This window comes from Marmota monax, unplaced genomic scaffold, assembly GCF_021218885.2.
Source record: "Marmota monax isolate L192 unplaced genomic scaffold, Marmota_monax_Labrador192_F-V1.1 WCK01_AAM20220418_F8-fsc00018, whole genome shotgun sequence".
Taxonomy (NCBI): domain Eukaryota; kingdom Metazoa; phylum Chordata; class Mammalia; order Rodentia; family Sciuridae; genus Marmota; species Marmota monax.
Window position 1 is genome coordinate 8,358,627 of NW_026692201.1, and position 21,445 is coordinate 8,380,071.

The following is a 21,445-nucleotide window of genomic DNA, read 5'->3' on the forward strand; positions in this document are numbered from 1 at the left end:
GGCTAAAAAGGAAGAATTCTACAAAGTTTAAAACTAGTCAAATGAGTATGGGGAGAGGGAGGGGTCTAGCGTTTTTAGGTTGGATGTCAGAAGATCAGGTGATACCACTGACCCAAATAGAAAAGAGGCCAGGTGTGGCTTTATTTCTCAGTAGCTCACAGATTTTTCTACTTCATATCAACTTTGGGGAGAGGGGGAGTGAAAACTCCATCTGCCTGATTCTGAACTTATCTTCCATTTTAAGAAAGATTTTTCTAAAAATATTAATCCTATCAGTTTTTTAAAGACCATCTTCCCTGCTCTCCCCACTGTGTATATACTTCTCCCCACCTAAGTAATTTTTACTTTACTACATATTTAAATTATTTCATAATTATTGCGGTTTGGACATGAGGTGTCCCCCAAAGCTCATGGATGAGTAGATGCAGGGACATTCAGAGGTGACATTATTAGATTAATTTAGTGATTGATCCATTTGATGAATTAATTATTTGAATGGATTAATAGGTGATACTGTAGGCTGATAGGGCATGGCTGAGGAAGTAGGTCATGGGGGCATGGACTTGGGGACTATACTATGTCTGGCTTCTTGTACTTTAAAGCTGTCTCCGCTTCTTGGCTGTCATAAACTGGGCAGCTTTCCTGCACCATGCCCTTTCATCTTGATGTTCTGCCTCATCTTGGGCCCAGAGCAATGGAATCATGTGACCATGGACTGAACCTCTAAACCATGGACCAAAATAAATTTTTCATCTTCTAAGTTGTTCTTGTCAGGTCTTTTGGTCACAGCACTGAAAAGTTGATTAACACAGTAATCTTAATAAAGCTACCCACATGGTCCCATGATTGGAGGGAAAGAAAGCAGGCAGGCTAGAGGGGCTCCCAGCCTCCTGTCCTCTTAAGGATGTTGCCTGTGTTCCTGTCTTGCTAGAAGTACCAGTCGGACTCACCTGGTGACTGAACTGTCCTGGATCCGTCTGACTGGTGCTGCAAAAGCTTCAATAAGGCTAGTCATTGTCCCTTTCTTCTTAATCCCTTCTGTGGAATGAAAGAATAACAGTTTTGGAAATTTAACTGAAATTTTGTTTGTGAAAGTCTGTTGCTACTTTTGTCAATTCAAGGGCCAATTAAAACAACAACAAATGCTTTCGACATGTAGGTGTAGCTCAGTGGTAGACTTGCCTAGCATGCATGATGCCCAAAAACGTCCCCATACAGTAAAAAAATAAAAAAGAAACAGCAAACCAACCAACCTCTGTGTTAGAGTAGAGGGCTTGTGCTCTTCACAGAACCTGTTGAGCTCTGCTTCCAAGCTGGGGCTCCTTCAAGGATTCTTCCATGACTGCCCCAGACAGAGTTGGACTTCTTCTGCTGCTGACAGTTTTGTGCAGGGACTGATAGTTGAAAAAGTTTGTGGTGGTGTGCCCCAACCCTGCGGGTTCTGAGGACTTGAGGATGATGTCTTAATGGGGTTGTGATAGTTCACGTTTACCACAGGACATGATAATATAAGGTGCCCCTGTGTGTGCCTCAGATTCCATCACATTCCTTCTATCTCTGATTTTATAGTTCTGAGAATCACTCCAACTAACACTATGACCCCATTTTGAAAGGAATCCAGAGTGAGTAGTGGAACATCGTTATGTCCTTTGGTGGAAGTGTTTTTCCCTTGGATGCCAAAGGAAATTTCTTTTCAAATTGACAGGAAGCCCCTTTGAATTGAAATATTTTGCCTGGCAATCAAAATTTGTGCCACTATTATCAACACTTAATAAACACAAAAATATGGCTAAAAAGTCTTGTGGGTGATTGAAATCCCAAAATCTATTTTTGACAATTAGTTTTCAACTTGTCCCGACTTTACATAATGCTATTAATAAGAAAAGGCTATCTCAAAGAACCTTCTGGTTGAAAGGAGAATCTCTTTTGTCAAATGTCTGATCAACATCCTCTCTGCTTATTTCCAGAAATGGCAGTTCACATCTTTCTAGAACAGGCTTCTCCATAGAAAGAGAGTTTTTAGTAGCTGCAAGGGAACTGAAATGTTTCTGTAACTTCATTTTCTGGTCCTAGTTTGTTTTTATCTGGAGGATTCTGGACTAAGTCAATCACCAGTCCTTAGAGTATTGTAGACCAACTCGCTCACTTCAATTGAGTCCTTTTATCTATAGGCTAAACAACACTAATTATTCAACCTATTTAAAACATTTTCAGGGTAGGTGATGGTGCACACCCATGATCCTAGCAACTTCAGAGGCTGAGACAGGAGGATCAGAAGCTCAAGGTCAGCCTCAGCAATTTAAGGTGTCCCTAAACAACTTAGTGATTCTCTCTCTCTCTCTCTCTCTCTCTCTCTCCCCAGCCATATATATATATATGGCTGGGGAGGTGGCTCTGTAGTAACCTCAGTTGTAAAGTGCCCTGGATTAAATCTCTAGTACTAAACAAAAAACAAAAACAAAACAAAAAAAAAAAAGGTGCCTTTACCATCTTTTTCATTTTCTTATGTATATACTTTGGTTTAATATTTGGTATCTAGAATTAAAACCACTGTTTCAGATATGACCTATGAGTGCAGAATCAGTAGAAGGCACTGATTAATCTTTTAATAACATAGTCTTATCCCTGTTGGCAATCCCATCATACTTGAATTATATTAAGCTAGGAATTAAATAAGTGTCATATTTTTCCCTTATTAATTGTCGATCATCTTAATCTTATGCAACTGATTTTCAAAACCTAAACATATGAGATCCATGACTGTTAAGCTTTTAGCCTATTGGTTTTGTTCCAGTGTTCTAGCCAATTAAGGTTCTTTAAAATTTTTATTTTGGTTAATGTTGTTAATTGCAACATTAACTATTCTTTTCAGTTTGTTTGTTTGTTTTTTCTTTTCCTACCTTTTAAGAATTGAAGACATTCTGTATCCGAGGCACATGTTTGTAATCCTAGCAACTCGGGAGGCTGAGGCAGGAGATCATAAGCTAGCCTCAGCAATTTAGTGAGACCCTGTCTCAAAACTTAAAAAAAAAAAAAAAAGATTGAGAATACAGCTGAGTGGTAGAACACCTTTGGGTTCTATTTCTAGTACAGCAAAAAACAACCAAACAAACAAACTGTAGAAATGGGCTGGGGTTGTAGCTCCAGTGAGCGCTTATTCAGCACATGTGAGGCACTGGGTTCAATCCTTAGCACCACATAGAAATAAATAAATAAAGGTATTGTATCCATCTACAACAAAAGAAAGAAAGGAAGGAAGGAAGGAAGGAAGGAAGGAAGGAAGGAAGGAAGGAAGAAATTATAGACATTCAAAGAAGGTACACAATATAAGGAGTTCTGGCACCAAAGAAGGCTATATAAACTCAAATGTTAATCTATTAAGAATTATGACTTCTCATTGGGCTAGACCCTTCTTGTTTTATAATGTAGGTTTTGAGTTGGGCACAGTGATGTGCCTATAGTCCCAGCTACTTGGGAGGCTGAAGTAGGAGTATTGCTTCAGCCCAGGAATTTGAAGTCAGCCTGGGTAACACACAGCAAGACCCGTTAAAAAAAAAAGTTTTATTATTATTCAGGTAAGAGTATCAACAAGACCCTAGGATGTCAAAGCATCAGGAAATAAAAAAATTTAAAAACCTGAGGAATATACTTCTCATCACCCTCACCAGTTCATTCTCTCTCTCTCAAGTAAGCCATATGGGAATCAAATTGGATGCACATTGTCAACACTTGTCTCAGTAACTGGGACTGCCCGATGTCCTCTACTGAACAATTCTTACTATTAGTGTCAGCTACATTCTTGGAAGTACCAGTCCCAAGAGACTGAAAATGGTACCTGTAAAACTTGTTAATGAAGTACCATCAGAATTTCACATGAAATCATACTTACATAAAGTTAAAAATATAATTTGAAATAGATCTTACACACACGTACACACGCACACACTGCAAATATCTGCACATTGGTACCCACAGTATATATTCCACTTTATGGAGTGAAAAGTCCCATGGGATCACTTTACAATTGTACTCCAAAAATCTCAGCACCTACAATGTTCTGAAGATGGCTATAAGGTGAAAAATTCTTCCAAATATGGCCCCAAATTTTTAATCCCATAAAAATTTTGTCATGTTGGAATGAGAATATCAGGTTTTTCTTGATTTTGTATTTCTTCAAAGTAACATATGTGGCTGTTTCCATTGAAATTTGTAGAAATATTTATTATTAGTATTTAAGAAATAAATAAAAATCAGCAATAATCAAGATGATATTTTAAATTTTTATTGATACCATTTTGTTTATGAACTAATCTATTTACATATTCATTTAAACTGTATCCTTACAACTTGAACACAAGCATTTTTCTTGACATTAACTCACAAAAAACATTTACCTACTTAAGAACCTCTGGTGCAATTTTAAATTCTGAATAAAAAAATATTTCTAATGTGATGAATATTATTTTTTTCAAAACATCAAATGAAAAACCTCCCATTACTTTTTAAAATAAAAGCCACGAGACATAAATAATCACTATGTACATTACAACTTGCTTTTGTCAAATTACCAAGAAGAGCATCATGCCAATTGTTAAGATCTCCCCCATTACAGAATGCAAAAAAATAATATTGTATATGACAATATTCTGGTTAGTACACTCAGGTTTTGTATAGTTTGGTTTATTCTGTTTTAGAATTGCTAGAAAGAAGTAAGTAATCTTTGTATAAACACCATACTTTAAAGTTATGTAGATAATGTAATCATTTTTAAATATTTTATAATAGTAGCATTTATCTTTTTAGAAGTTATGCACAGGTCCTAAAATACTACGTGATTAGAATGTCACACTGAGGTTATCCTTATGTATCTTTATTATATGAATGTCTAATAACTGCATATTGAAATTAAAAGATATTGCTTAATATTGACCAAATATTTAACACATTTTGTCATTAAGTTTCTACTGGCTTTCTTAATTTTAAGTTTACCTAAACTAATCTAATAATTGGCCTTTCTTTTTTAAAATGAAGCAAGCATTATTTTCTGTTTGTGATAAATGTCAACCTTTTTTTTTTTCTTGTTGGTTGTTTTTTTTTCTTTTTGGAAGACAAGTATATTTTGATGTAATTTAGGAAGAATGCTTTTTGAATTCTGTATTATCTTGTTATTGGAAACCTGTAGACGCTACTTCCAAAAATAACAGGAATTAAAAGATGTGGTACAAGAATAATACCATAAGACAGCAGTGTATATAAGGTTGTTTAAAAACAACCAAAGCAAAATAAAAAGCACACAAAAAACTTGGCATAGGTTATTAGTAGCTTGTAAAATCCCTGACCCTGCCAGTTTGATACTGATTTAGCTGACACGACGAATACGGGTGGCCTATTTTAACTATAGTGTTTTGACCTTTTAAATTTTTAAATTAACTCTTAACCTACCTGCAGTCAACATTTTTTTTTTCAGAATTTGATCTTTCTTTCTTTGTAGCTTGGGTTGATTGAAGTTAGAACATTTTAGAGCTGTCGTTTTCTTTTATGCTTTTTGCATTGTGGAAAATCACCACCTTATTTGTTGACATGAAATGGTAAATAATTATGACTTGAAAACATTGTTTCCTAATAAAAACATCTCTGAAAAATTTTTTTAAAATCTTCAAAATATTGTGACCTTTCTTTGCTCATTTTTGTTTAAATGGAAAACCTGGACCACATGAAGGCTGATAAATATTGGAAGCTTTGAGAAAAATAGCTTTCATTTTGTTTGAGAGAATTCCCTTAGCAGAAGCTATACAATATGCATGTGTTCACAGTGCTTAATTCAAAACATATAATATTTTAGTCTACCTAACCACAATGGGCTAACCAATTACAAGACTTAAAAGGATGGACATTTTCTTTTCTAGGTGTGTATTTCTCTGACACAGACATCTGAAGACAATGTGTTTTGTAGCCTTCTCTTAAAAATTTACCAGTTGCTTAATTTGTTCTGTTTGCAAAGACTGTCTCCTTAACAACATTTTTTTACTTTTTAATTCTTTAGGGAAAATAGGAACTGTTGGCATAAGCACTTTTTGACCACAAGAAAGAAGGCTGCAAATCCTATTGTTGACATTGACATCTGAGTTGGGAGGGTGAGGATTTACATTTAAGGGTGGCAGAAACCCAGGCCTGGTCTGCATAATATTGTGATCTAAAGGGAAAGCTCCAGAACCCCGCCTTTCTAAAACTGCATGATTTCTCCTGCTCAGGGGCCCTGAGGGGATGGTCTCTGACAATTCTTTGGAGCCTGACAACAGTGAAGGAGATGGCGAGAGGATCTTCTTTTTTCCTGTAAATGCTTTGCCATCTTCTAAAGTTGGTGGAATAAGGCCTTCGGAGAGCTGGGAATCAGAGCTGTAGTGATTTGCCCCTGAGTTTCTTTTTTGAACTATGCTTCTCAAGGTGGAGGTAAATATCGTCTGGTTAGGGTCTGGGTCCTGGTCAACAGGAATTTCAACGCATGGCTGATTTCCATCTGGAAACAGAGATTGATAATTTATTTCATCATATGACATCTTCCTCGAACCAGCCTGATCAAAGGTTCTGAGCAAATGTGCAGTATCTTTTACATCAATGCTTTGGTGCCTTGTGATGAATCGCTTAGAAAGTGCCAGCCCATTGGTTTTGGAGGAGAATTCTTCCTCTGGTGTCATATCCAGGAGCTCCTCTTGCAAGGAGGCCACTCTGTTCTGGTGCTTTAATAACGGGGTACTTTTGATCCAGGCTGGACCCTGGGATAGCTTGGGCCCATTAGGGGACACTGCAGGCTTCCTCACAGGGGAGCTTGGTTCCCAGATATCATCACTGCTTCCGCAGGCCTCCCGGTCTTTAAAGCCAAAAAGCGTCAGTTCAGTTTCAGAAAAATGTGAAAGTTGCGATGAGGCTGTTTTGATGTCTATCTCAGAAGGAGTGGTGCAGGTGGCTGGGGAATGACACCCATCGATGTCTGCAGGAGGCACGTTTAGGTACTGTTTGGTAGTGTACCTCCCAGAGGGTGATTTTGCAGTGGTTATAATGATGACCTCTTTCCCCTTTGCCTTGCAAGCACTAAGGAGAACTTTCAGGGTCTCCCTGTCTTCTGCATTTATTGCATAAACAAGAGCTGAGTAACCAGAATGGTCTTGCAAGCTGAGGTCAGCCCCACTCTTTAGGAGCAAAGAAACAACTTCTGGACCAGCTTTTTCTAAGCAAGCGTGCATCAAGGCAGTTTTCCCAGATTTGTCCTGTATATTGGGATCAGCACTGTTTTCTAACAGGTACTTCACCATTTTGGCTTTACTGACACTCTGGTGATCGACATGTTTGGTCTTACAAGCAATCATTAAAGGTGTTTCCCCGCGGTCATTGCTCTCATTGATGTAGGCACCACCTTCTAGCAAAAGTCTTGTGAGGCGAAGTCGGCTCTGATGGACTGCTTTGATCAAGGAATTTCCATCACTTGAAATTTCTATACCTTCATCCATCTTCAAAAGTCAGAAATCAATAGCTGGTTATCAAAGAAGATGAAGACCAAAAGATTAGCGGGAATCAACGTCCCAATTTACATTCATTTTGTCACTCACAATTTCTGAAATAGGTATAAAGGGGATATACATTGGATTATGCTATTAACAGATGCAGAGAAAAATCATGAATTGCAAAGTAAATTTTAGAAAAGAAATGACCTTTACGGAATTACAAACTAAAATGTATTTTTGAAATCATCCTTGAATATTTATGATGGAATGCCAACATGTTATTCCCTGAAGCTCACTTTAAATAATAATCCACTTATTTTTTTTACCTGTGAAAAATATTTTTAAAATTATTTTTAGTTGTAAATGGACACAATAGCTTTATTTCTGTGGTGCTGAGGATCGAATCCAGAGTCTCACACATACTAGGCAAGCACTCTACCACTAAGCTACAGCCCAGGCCTGTGGAAAAAAAAACAACATATATATATATATAATTTTTTGGTACTGAGGATTAATCTCAGGGGCACTCAACCACTGAGCCACATACATCCCAGCCCTATTTTGTATTTTATTTTTTATTTATTAAAATATTTATTCTTAAGTTTTAAGTGGACACAATATCTTTATTTTACATTTATGTGGTGCGAGAATCGAACCCAGTGCCTCGTGCATGCTAGGCAAGCACTCTACCAATGAGCCACAACCCCAGTCTTTATTTTGTGTTTTATTTACAGACAGGATCTCACCGAGTTGCTTAGCGCCTCACTGTTCCTAAGGCTGGCTTTGAACTTGCAATCCTTCTGCCTTTGCCTCATGAGGCACTAGAATTACAAGCATGCGCCACAGTGCCTGGCAGTGAAAAATATTTTTAAATGAATAATAGTAAAAAGTAAATTTAAGTAAAAATGCCAACGTTCTGTATAATTGCAATTGAATCAACTAAAATATAGCATGTTTATAGTAGCTTAATGTAAAAGCTCTAATATTAAATTACTTAAACATGCTCTTAAATAATGCAAGTGATACTAGATTTTCAATTTGAAAGGCATTTTTATGTTTTGTTAGGTGATGAAAAATTATTTGGTCTACAAAACTTTGAGAGCTGACATGATGTCTGAAATTCACACTAAGCTAGCAATGGTGAGCGTGATTGTACATTTTTATTGATTCCATTATTTAAATTATATGCTGACTAGACTATGGTGTTATTAACAATTTCTGGGTTAAATTTTTTTTTTGTTCTAATTAGTTATTCATGACAATAGAATGCATTTTGACACATTGTACACAAATGGAGCACAACTTCTCCTTCCTGTGGCTGAACATGATGCAGAATCAGACCAGAAGTGTAATCATTACATGTATATAGGGTAATAATGTCCACCTCATTCCACCATCTTTCCCATCCCCATTCCCCTGCCCCTCCCCTCACTCCCCTCTGCACAATCCAAAGTTTGGGTTAAATTTTAACGGTAGTTCATTTGCTCTAAAAAGGTCTTATAGGCAAGAAATTTGAAAGGAGCCCTGGAAGCTTGGTAGACTTAAAAAAAAAAAATTGAAACTAAAAAAGATTTACATTTAATTTATTTAAATATTTTAAATTCAAACTCCTTCAATAGATCACTTTAGTCAGGGGTAATTATTTTGCCTTCATTAAGGCTAAGGGAAATTTTGTCTTTTATTGATATTTAGATGTAAAATGGACGTCTATATAATATTTAAATCTAAATTAATAGGGTAGTTTTTAGAAACTGAGAACTTATATTTATACTAATCATTGACTTTTCTTCCCCACCCAGGACTGGGAATTGAAGGATTGAACCAAGAGCCTTGCACATGTTAGGCAAGTGCCCTATTTCCCAAACTTTTTATTTTGTTTTGAGATGAAGTCTTGCTCAGTTGCCCAGGTTGGCCTTGAACATGTGATATAATAGCCTCTTAATATAAAGAAAAGACAGAGAGAGCAGAAAATTTTAAAAAAGAAAAATATAGACATGCACAGAAATTAATTCAATTGTTAGGTATCCATAAGCTCTTAATTGTACTGGGTACTGAGATGCAAAGACACAAGCCTACCCTGAGGAGTTCACAATCTTTGGAAAATACTGCATAGCTGGATTACTGTATAAACAGCTGGCTACGGGAAGAATCATGACAACACAACAGCTATAACAACTCTGAAACAAAGGGGGCTTCACAGAAGCCAGCCCTGGATCTGGGTCTTGAAGACTGTGTCAGATAGGGCTGTGGGTGCAGCTGGGTGGTAGAGTGCTTGCCTAGCAATCCCCAACACTGCAAAGAAAATAAAAATAATAATAATAATAATAAAGAATTCGGCAGGCAGACAAAAGAGAAAGAGAATTAGAGAACACTGTATGCAAAGACCCAGAGGCATACTACAGTAGTTATGAATTACAAAACAAACTCTATTTACACAGATATAACCAAATTGAGGGAAATACTTTAGCAGATGGTTAGAGTTAGGGTTAATATGGCAGAACACACACAATTTTGCTTCTTTCTGACCAACCCCCACCGCACCACAAAATGAAAGAATTACGCCCCCCACCCCCAAAAGATAGAGGGAAAATGAAAGAAGGGGACAGTGACATTTTGGAAGCTAGTAAGCTGGTAAGCCAGTAGCAACTGACTCTATCAACCTGAGAAAGCTGGGCCTTGTGTCAGCAACGATAAAGATAAAACTGAGAACCAACTCCACACACACCACAGAATCCTGAAGGCAGCAGCCAGAAGCTTTAGAACTGGGGTGATGATAGTGATGAAGAATTCATGGAAAGTAAGGAGGGCCAGGTGAAAAGCTGTTAGAGAAGTCTTGGGTCCTTGCTGCTGGAAGTTTGATCTCACCTCAGACCAGCAGCAAAAACCTTACTAGATAGCAGACCTCAGACTCAAGCCCGGAGCTACCGCATCAGCCCTTACCTCTTCACTAGATCCCACGTGATTTGTGTGCACAGGAAGCACTGCCTTAGGTGGTTCCCACAACTCTATGTCACTTGCAGTAGACCAGTGCTGCTCTCCCATTCTGGATGTCCAGAATGTTAGGGAGAACTTGACACAGGTATTACCATTTTGAAACATATCCTTCATCTTCGAACAAGAGTCACCTCCCAGTTACTCCGACTAAACCCCCAGACAATACTCTGTCATCTTGGTTCCACCTGAAACAATGACCACTTCAATAATGGAGGTGAGACCACAAGCAATCCTTTCCTGACAACCCCCTAGCAACAGCCTAAATGCAAAATTTCTCCCACTCTCTCATGTCCTTATAATGATCCCAGGCTGAAAGCAGAAGTCGGAAGACAGGTCTCAGTCTCCACTGGATCCCCTCCGTAGGTTTGTTCCTAATAAACCTGTTACTATTGGGACACCTCTCCCTTCTCTTCCCTTCATTTGGTTCTTTCTTTACACAGAAGTGTGCTGAAATGGTGAAACAGATTTCTGGGTTGGAGACACTAGGCATATTTGAGAACAACAACAGAAAACCGGGAATAAGGATTTTACTTATTGACCACTGCCTGGGGGACTCCCCAGCTCAGTTCCAAGAAGGCTGGAAGCCATCCCTTACCCCTGCTATACTCTCCTCTCAAGAGCTGGATCTGCTAAGAGAAAACATCTAGGCAGGTTCCCCTACATGCCACCAGATAATCCCACAGTGAAGCTTACACATGACAAGCCTCACCTGTGTGCTCGAAAAAAAACAGAAGACAGGCATCACAGTAAAAGAAATAAGCAACTTGGAGGAAACAGATGTTAGGAAAATGAAAATTTCAAAACTCATTATCCTCACATGAACAAGATATTGTAACTACATTACAAGAATAAAATCATATGAAAAAAAAAGAATATTGAGATTCCATAAAAAAAGTTCTCAAAAGGCAAAAACATGATACAGATCTGGGAAATTCAACAGAAAAGCTGGATGAGAAGGCTGATAAGATCTCTAAAGTATCTCTTACTAGACAAAGGCACTGAAAATATACATTGGAGAAAAGATAGCTTATTCAATAAATGGTGCTGGGAAAACTGGAAGTCTAAACGCAGCAAAATGAAATTAAACCCCTATCTCTCACCACGCACAAAACTCAAAGTGGATCAAGGACCTAGGAATTAGACCAGAGATCCTGCACCTAACAGAGGAAAAAGTAGGCTCAAATCTTCATCATGTCAGATTAGGTCCTGACTTCCTTAATCAGATTCCTAAAGTGCAAGAAATAAAATCAAGAATCAATAAATGGGATGGATTCAAACTAAAAAGCTTCTTCTCAGCAAAAGAAACAATCAATGAGGTGAAGAGAGAGCCTACAGAATGAGAGAGCAAATTTTTACCACACACACATCAGATAGAGAGCACTGATCTCCAGGATTTATAAAGAGCTCAAAAAAATACCAAAAAATACAGACAACCCAATCAATAAATGCACTAAGGAGCTGAACAGACACTTCTCCGAAGAAGAAATACAATCAATCAACAAATATATGAAAAAATGTTCAACATTTCTAGCAATTAGAGAAATGCAAATCAAAACTACTCTAAGATTATTTCATTTCATGGCAGTCAGAATGGCAGTTTTCAAGAATACAAGCAACAATAAGTGTTGACGAGGACATGGGGGAAAAGGCACATTCATTCATTGCTGGTAGCAATCAATCTGGAAAGCTGTATGGAGATTCCTTAGAAAACTTGGAATGGAGCCACCATTTGACCCAGCTATCCCTCTCCTCAGTCTACACCCTAGACTTAAAAACAGTGTACTTTAGTAACACGGCCACTTCAGTGTTTTTAGCAGCACAAGTCACAATGGCTAAACTGTGGAAGCAACCTAGATGCCCTTCAATAGATGAATGGATAAAGGAACTGTGGTATATATACACAATGGAATATTACTTGGCATTAAAAGAGAATAAAATTATGGCATTTTCAGGTAAATGGATGGAGTTGGAGAACATCATGCTAAATAAGCCAATCACCAAAAAATCAAAGGCTAAATTTTCTCTCTGATAAGTGGATTCTGATCCATAATGGAGGGAGGGGGCATGGGGGTAGGAAAAATGGTAGAATGATAAGGACATCATTACCCTAGGTACATGTATGACTGCACAAATGGTGCAACTCTACATCATATACAACCAGAGAAATGAAAAGTTGTGCTCCATTTGTGCACAATGAAATGAAATGCATTCTGCTGTCATATATAACTGATTAGAAAAAATTTTTAAATGTTCATTAGAAATTTTTTTAATCGGAAATTTTTTAAAATTATTGATAGCTGATTGCATGAAAGCTCTGTGTAAATCTAAGATGAAAAACAAGTCAAAGAAAAAAAATCTTTAAAGTAGTCAAACAAAATGAATAGAGTGGGGAAGACAATTAGAGGACCAGACCAGAAACTTCAACATTCAAATAATGGAAGTTGCATAAAGGAAAAAATACTGGAGGGCAGAGGTAGGAGCACAGGGGAGAAATCAACGAGATCAAGAAAAATTTCTAGGTCCAAGGAACATGAATAACCAAATTGAAAGGGCCCAATTAGAGCATCCCACAATAAATGAAAGCCAACCGTACTTATAACACCTGGTTGTAAATTTCTAAAACAGAGAAGATTCCACAGGTTTAGAGGTAGGGTTCAGGGAATGTGGTGATAAGTTTCATACTTAAGGATCCAGAATTACTATAGTTTCAGATCTACCAATAATAACGATGAAAAACAATGGAGGAATAGCTTTGAAATTCTGAAGGAAAATGAACCTGTTTCAAATTCTATATTTAGCTAAGCCACTGGACAAGAACTAGGACAAACTCTCAAAAATTTACTGGAGGATGTAATTGACAAAGATGAAATAGTGAAACAAGGAAAAAGGAGAGCATGAGACACCAAGGGCTAGACATCTCCAGGGAGGAAAGGCACCCCCCCCCCAGGAAAATGCTGAAGGGAAATGTTGGGATAATGAGTACCAAAGATACCCTCTCGAAGATCACTTGGCCATTTCTCCATCTGTTAGCAGAGGACCACATCCCAGGGGGAGCCTGCTCTCAGTTCTTGTCTTTGCTTGCTGTGCCCCAACCACGTCTCTCCTCTCTCTTCTATACTTGTCTTCTGTGGCAATCATGGTGCTCATTTCATCTCTGGTGGGCTTCAGAGGAGAATGACTGAACAGCCCATTCATTCCCTTTAGATACCACTGTGCACTGCCAGCGGCCCTGTAATGGTGAGCCCCACGCTTCCCAGGACCCACTCACTCTTGACCTTGCCTACAGGAGCTCTTGTAAGCACACATGGACGCTGAGCCAGACCGAGATGCAGAGACTGACCAATTTATCTTCTGAGAGCTGCCATCATATATCGGCAAATATTGCTCTTTCCTGATATGTATAATTGTGTGCTTGTTGCCCAGTTTTTTTTTTTAAGATACAATTATTTTACTTACAGATCATTTATAAGTAGGAAATAAAAATGAAAGCAAAAAGGAATGATAAACATAAAAGTTAAGAGAAAATGATCATGTTCTATTTCTGAATCTTGGTGCTATGTATAGGGGTGTCATTTTATTATTATTATTTAAACGGTACCTATTTCATATACTCTTCCATATAATGCCACTCTTATCTATTTATTGTAAAATAAAACATGCATACAGAAAAAAGCACAGCATACATGCAAAATTTACAGAGTCATACGAGGTCTTCTTTTTGCAACATAATTCATGGTGTTAACAATAGTAGTTTTGCACAAACTTTCCATTGCAGTTGCCATGACTAAGCTCCTGAAAGGAAGCATTCTGAAGAATAAACTTGTTCCTCTCCACTTTGGTATCATTCGTTATGCAAACAAAGAACAACTACTCAATAAATATATATGTAAACACAACAAAAGTAAACATTTTGATTTTACGTCCTCATTGTCACATTCTGCAAGAACTATTCCAGAGATGAACATACCTGCGACTCAGGAACAAAGGAATTTAGAATCCACTAGTAGCTTGGGTTCCAACTCAAAAGATCTATTCTAAAGCAAAACATTTGAAAAGAGCCACGGTGAGAGAGCCGTCATAAAAGATACTTCCTTTAGTATTTTTCATTTATAAATGCATTTAATACAGCAAAGAAATTTAGAGAAGAGATTTGGTACATAACATCAAAAATAGAAATCACCTAGTAACTAGTAACTAGTAATAAATCACCTAGTAATAAATCACCTAGTAATAATAGATGCAGTAAATGGTCATTTTTAAAAATCTTGGGGAAAAAAGTAGCATTTAAGAAACACTGAAATATGAACAAGTTGCCAGGTACCATATTTTAATATTATACTTTCATATAGGGCAATATACTTTCTATTTGGGAAATCTTGCTTTGGATTTTTGTTGTTTTAAACTCTCATAAGAACCTATTTGGGAAGTCTTTGGACTTTTCACCCATCCTCAACTAAAGGTCTTTGTCCACAACACTAAATCTGAACACTTCCCGTCAGAACTTTTCTTTCACTAAGGTTGGTGTCAAGAGGTTCCAGGAGAAAGGGAGCTGGCAATACTGGCAACCTGAATCCCTGAGTGGGGCAGTGTCCACCTCAGTCCTGTGGAAAGCGGGATGCTGTGGGCTGCAGATCTTAAAGAAGCAAATCAATGGTATCAACTGGCTGCCTAAGTTATCTGTCATAAATACAATGGTAGATCCTCTCCCTCAAGGGCTGGAGGACTGGCTAGCAAAAACAACTCCATGAGGTTTACTCTTTCTTCGTTATGACGACTTTTGTTTTTCTTTCTAAGAGACAGGCCTCGCTATATTGTCCAGGCTGGCCCTGAACTCCTGGGCTCAAGCGATCCTTCTGCCTCAATCTCCCAAGTAATTTGGACTATAGATCCATATCACTGCAGCTGGCTATAATGACTTTTAAAGTCACTTGGTTTGCTTACTTTTTAACATTTAGTAGGACAATTCTGAACATTAAATTTTTCAGAGAAAAAAAGCCATAGATATTTTATTCTTTAAATGTATAGTACATATTTGAGTCCCTAGGGTCACATTTTGTAATCAGTATCTTACTGGAATAATCTCCTATTTTTAGGCCTTCATCCTCTTTCAAGTGTTTTTTTTTTAACCTTTCCTTATCTATTTGTACATCCAAAGTGCTGATATTTCTGATATTTAAGTCTGACTTATTTTTCATAGAGCTAAATTTACTTTTGGTTAAGACCATTTCTCTTGCCTAGAATGTTCTTTTCTCCTGTCTGACTGAGCACCCAGAGCTGAGACATTAAAATTCAGTCAACTTCTTCATTATATGTAGTGTTTAAACAATCCCCCAGTTCAGTTTTACTTTCCACACAGAAAACACTACAACTGGAAGAAGTTCAGACTCGCAGGCCCAGGTTTCAATCCTGACACACCTACTTCTGAGCTATATGTCCTGGTAAAGGCTCAGTCTATCAGAGTGTTGGGTTCTTCCTTGTAAGGTGAATCTGCCATAGACATGCTGGGACATGCTGGGACTAACTAAGTTGTTGGCCATTAGGAAGAGCAGCCATTAAACTGCTTAGAAATGTCTGCTTGCAATTGATAAAGAGCTATAAGGGGCACTAGCCATAGGCATTCTTAGCAATGACTGGTTACATATGATAGGGAGTACAGCTCCATAAGAATGTGCAAAGAACATGCCCAGTTGCAATTATATTACCTCACTGGACATAACCAATGGACGTTGACTTTCACTGGGCATAACCAATCATCAAGGTACACCACCAACATGAAACTATATTTAAATTGCTGGTCCTGCCACATTGAAGAGTTTTGCTCCAAGAAATCAGTGAGACTGGCCACCTTGCTGTCCATCCCTGGACTGACTCCACTTTTCCTGACGTCTAGCCATCGGCTGGAGAGAACCACCAGACAAGGACAACGTCTGCTCTTTGACTAAGAGAAGTCGCGTGGCATTGGAGGTATTTGGGGGCTCATGGTTGCCCTAGAATTGTGTGATTTGCTTATAGTGTTTAATTAATGTGCTTTGAATGCTAGGTGGGGTACTCCAGCACACCCAATGAGTTTTGCATTAATTGTTTATTTTTGGTGATTGGTGTGACCGAATATATGCTTATATTTAAAGATAATCCACCTCTGAATAATTATTACTAGCGCTGCTCATGACATTCCCCTATGGAATGACAATCATAATATTCCATGTGGATGAAACATGAAATTAAACAATGCTAGAAGACTTTCTTGTGCCTTCCAACTCACTACATCCTTCTTAAAATTTTTTATTTCAGGGATCTGGAGATGTAGCTCAGTGATAGAAAACTTTTCTAGCACAGGCGAGGTCCTGGGTTCAATCTTCAGCAGCACATACACAAACATTGTCTCATAATTCTGACTCCTTTTATTTTTATCACATCTCTAACCTGCAGCCTATTTACGTAACAGATAAAATACTGAAAATGCTTTTTCAGAATCTGTAAATAATATTTTGTAAACATAAGTGGAATATAATCAGTGAGAAATGGAAGGAACATATCCTTTAAGTACATTTTCTTTATAATTTCTAAATCCTATATTATTATAAGACCTTAATGATTAAACAGTTGCACAAACATTTTTATTTTAAAGTTAGAATGTCTTTAACATCAATTACAATTCATCATGGCATTTTATCACAATCTTTCAGTATCTCTCTCTACACCCAAGATCCCATCAAAATTAGAACTACTTGGTTAATTTTTTAAAAAGATATATATATATATATATATATATATATATATATACATATATATTCTCAAGAACAAAGAAAATTAGAGGGGACGAATCATCAGATAAGTAATTTCAAATAAGCTCTGGAAGAGAGCTGAGCTGGTGGAATGGTAGATAGCTGCAAAATAAAGAGCCAGGGGAGGAGGCCCAAAGAGAAGGGAGCCCACCCATAAACAGGGCCCATGAAGTTGAGCACTCAGAAATTCCAAGCATTGCAGAAAGTGGCAGGGAGGCACAGGACTGAAGATGAGAGGACAGTTGAAAATCTGCAGACAGAGTACCTGGACCTCCAGCTATTTCACCCTGTCCCAAGTAGCAGACAACTAACTGCAAGAAAACAAAGATTGATAACCTGAGCAAACTGATCAGAAAGGCTCTGAACTTGAAGGCAGCAAGCTGAAAATGTGGATAAATTGAGAATCTGTAGGCTGAATGTTGAGATCTCCAGTTCTCTGCCTGCCCTGCTACCAGGAGACTGGAAGCCAGGAAGAAAGAAAATGATTGCATTTTAAAATTATGAGTCCTATTAAAAATATCTGTGGATAAATGAAGCAGTTCAAACCATAACTATACTCACCATTCTACACACCCACTCCAAATGGAAATAGAAAGTTACCTGAAAACATTATTCCAAATTTCTTACTTCACTTTTTCTCTTCTATCCCTGGATGAGTCTCCTGGCAGCCAGCTGTCAGTTCCTACCAAAGGAAATCAAAGCTATTCAGAGGCACATAAACACCAATGATTTGCTGCAAGCATCTTTCTCATTTGGAGTCTAGTTTTTTAATTCCTTGTTAAGAAGTCTCTACAGTGTTTGTTCAGTTTATCATATTTCACCAATTACGAGTTTGTAAAAGCGCCTGGAGTGGATTTTATGCATAGCAAACTGGTGGGTGTCTGTTTGTAGGATGGAGCCTGCCCTGCAAGAACTGTCAGCAGGCCCTTACCTGGTTCAGCCAGGCAGAAGGTTGAGGAAGAAAAGAAAAGCGAATTCTCCCAAGGTCCTTCGTCTTATCCACCTGCCTGTCAGAGGTTAAGTACAAGTTTCTGTGTCCTTTCTTAGCATCTCTTTGTCTCTTGGATGACCAGTTTGCTGCAGAGCAGGGTTCTGTCTGGAGAACCTGACTCATGCAGTGTCTAACGTGACAGTGCCGTTTTGGCTGAGGTGCCTTAAAAGCTGTCTTGGAGATGACGAGCGAGGCCTTTCCTATGGCTTTCTCTCCCAATATTTCCCTCAGTTTTCCTTTCATTAGGTCAAAAAAGTTGTTTTCCTTGGTGCCTTTTACTATAGCTTCTAATTGGATCCATTCTCCCACCATAAAGTTAGTTGTCTGGCTATGGTGGGGGAGAGAGGGAGTGAAACTTCACAAATAGGTTTGAAGCTCAAATTCAGTCCTTCCCACCAACCTGAGTCCTGCCTTTATGCAGAAGAGGCAGCAAGGTGTGTGTGTCAAGAACCTGGGCTGTCTCTCTTCAAGCTACCAACCTTTGGGAAGTCATTTCTCACCCCTAAAATGAGGATAATACCTATGTCACAGTAGACAGTTCTAAGAATTTTAAAAGACTCAAATATACTTGTTGCTGAAGAATTCAATAAATGACAGTTTCTAAACATACATCAGCAAATACAGGTCCTCTACATGTGAATCCTCTGTGCTGGTAGGGTCGGACAATGAGGCCAAATTTCCTCTACCAATGGGTTCTCACCTTTTGTGGGCATAAACATCACAGGGAGAATCTGTTAAAAATAAGATTCCAGGCTCTATTCCCAGATATTCAATACCAGGTGCTTGCTGCCCACTTCGAGAAAATGTGGGGCAGTCTCTTCATTCCTATATGCTATCAACCCCTACCTCTAACTCTTACAGATCTTCAAGTGGTTTGATGCTCAACTCCTCTGCGGGAGTGAAGGGTAGAGATGGTTAGCCCAGAAAGGAGTTAAGGGAGCCTTTGGGTTTCAGAGTACAGCCTTGAGTTAGAACAGGCCCCCGGGGGGTTGGAGGTTTGCTGCCTTGCTCTTCCCAGACAAGTCTGAAAAAAACCTGGTCCTGTGGGGAGCCTAAGGCCAGGATGCCCAGGCCAACTTGGAGTACAGAAAGCCTGCCAGCCACAAGAAAAGCATGCCTCTCCTACCCAGCAAGATGCATCTGAGATTGTCCCAGGAAATGTAAGGGACTGGCCAAAAAGAGTGCTCTTCCACGGCACCAGTTTCTAAGAATTATTGACAAAATGCCTAAGGGAAGGAGTAGCTAGTACTGTTCCCTACACATACCCACAAAGGGCTAGGTTATCTTCTATTACCTTGGGGCTGTCCCCAGGGCCTTTACGAAAAATCCTTGGGATATATACACCCCTACATCTCTGAATAGATTCCCCCTCCACACACACACACACACACACACACACACACACACACACAGAGGTAACAGAGGGGTGGGTGGAGGACAAACCTGCACCTCCAATCTCAGGGAACCAAGATGACTAGATTTCCGAGCTATTGAGGATGCTGTCTCTGGATCCCCGATGGCGTCTCTTCAGTCTTTTCCAAGAACGGGAGGGAGCAAGCCCAAAGTGCTGTCAGAGAAGGGCAAAGGAAGGTGACTGGGGCGACAGCGTTGGGGCACGGATGGGGGCGGGGCGCACGTTTCTTCACCTCCTCTGTGAGCCAGGGCAGCGGCTGGCGGGCTGAAGCTATTGCCATCCACGAAAGGGGATTCTGCCCAGGGCCCCTGAAGAGTGGTTTCCGCACCTCCAGCCCTCTGGGAGGATGCAGCCCACCCTTGGGAAATGGCGCGCCCGAGGGGACAGCCATTGCCCTTATCCCAGGGAAGGCGCACCTCTGCATCCTGGCTCTGGGCGAAGGGGGTCTCCAGCGCGCACATCCTTGGTGCCAAGGATGTGCGCGCTGGAGAGCCACGGGTCCCAGCTGCCCACCCCTGTCTGACTCCGGTTGCTCGAACCAGAGGCTGCAAAGGGCTCCTCAAGCCACAACCCACCCTCTGCGCCCAGCCTGCACCTCCTGCTGCCCAGCGGCCCCAGGCACCTGCGGAGACGCGCTCGAGCTGGACCCTCCGACCCGCGCGCTCCTGCGGCCGAGCGCGCGCCGCTCCCACTGCGGCGCCGACACCCAGCAGCTCCGCGGCTCGGGTTCATTCCCCCAGCGCCGTGAGGCGAAGAAGGAGGCGGAACCCGCATCCCGCGGGGTCCAAGCCCCAGCCGCCGCAAAGCCGGAGCCGAGAACCGGCGTGGATTGCAGGAGGCGAGAGGGTAAGCTCGGGCTGAGCGCGCCCCGGGGTGGCGGGGCAGTGGCGCTGCGGAGGCCCGTGAAGCCCGTTGCCTCTTGGTCGGCCGGGTCTCTTTCTCGGCTCGGGGCACTGCAGTGTCAGGATGCGCGTGAGGTGCGGGATCCAGAGCCTGAGCTCGAGGGCGGGGCGCACGAAGGCCACGCGGCCTCGGGGTCTCGGGCTGCGCCCTCGGTGCCCTCCTCCCAGCAGCTGGCACGGCAACCCAAAGTTTCCCCAAGTGCAGTCGGCGGAGACGGCGCCGCACACTGACCTGAGACTCTCTGTCGAGTTGGCAGCGGCGCCCGTCGCTTCCCTCGGGCAGCTCTGACCCTCCGAACTGGTGGCCCCAGGGCGCAAAGCCGGACCGAGCTGCCCAACCCTGTCTGCCGTCGGAACTGGGTAATGATCTTTGGTCTTTGGCGGCGCCAATCTCAGATGCTAGTTGGTGCCTCCCCGTCCCCGCCCCTGGTTGGCAGAGAGAGGCGGGCGGCGGGCTGAGAAGCGTGGAGTGGGAGCCGGGAGGCGCGCACTTCTCCAGACGCCGGGGCTGTGCGGCGCTTCCGCTGGGAGTGACGCGCCGACTCGGGGATGCGCTGCAGGTGGGGGCGGCGTGCCAGTCCAGTCCCGGGGGCCAGAGGTTGTTCTCCGAAGCTCCGCCTTCTGTTCTCATAAGCCCGGCCCCCGCCCCTCCTCTGGCCACTGCGCTTTGGCCCCAAAGACTTGACTCGTCCTAGAGCTAGGGTGGTAGGGTCCCCAACGCCCCTAGGATCTTTGGTCGGCTTCTGCACCCCTTTTTCTGCCCAGCTCGTATCCACGCGGCTGGTCAGTGAATCTGCCCTCGCGGGACTCTGCTCTATCCTGGTCACTTAGGCAATGCCCCCAGCCTCACTTCTGGTTGG

At 40.7% G+C, this 21,445-nt stretch overlaps 1 protein-coding gene across 5 annotated transcripts; it reads right to left on the reverse strand.

The window, feature by feature from the left end:
* Window positions 1-945: 945 nt before the first annotated feature.
* Window positions 946-21,104, reverse strand: Ankrd34b (ankyrin repeat domain 34B). 5 transcript variants are annotated; one of them, XR_006848096.2, is made up of 5 exons: window positions 20,818-21,104; window positions 19,713-19,836; window positions 17,879-17,960; window positions 14,461-14,527; window positions 946-1,038 (listed from the first exon to the last, which is right to left on the reverse strand). XR_006848096.2 is itself a non-coding variant. In XM_046427840.2 (5 exons), exon 5 carries the CDS (start codon window positions 7,503-7,505, stop codon window positions 5,961-5,963), a length of 1,545 nt encoding a protein of 514 aa, XP_046283796.1. In that variant the 5' UTR covers window positions 7,506-7,528; window positions 14,461-14,527; window positions 17,879-17,960; window positions 19,719-19,836; window positions 20,818-21,104; the 3' UTR covers window positions 4,261-5,960. The 5 variants fall into 5 exon arrangements, 4 of the variants coding, with proteins under 4 accessions (XP_046283796.1, XP_046283780.1, XP_046283799.1 ...); XM_046427840.2 differs by lacking the exon at window positions 946-1,038 and adding an exon at window positions 4,261-7,528 and having other exon boundaries at window positions 19,719-19,836; XM_046427824.2 differs by lacking the exon at window positions 946-1,038 and adding an exon at window positions 4,261-7,528.
* Window positions 21,105-21,445: the final 341 nt, after the last annotated feature.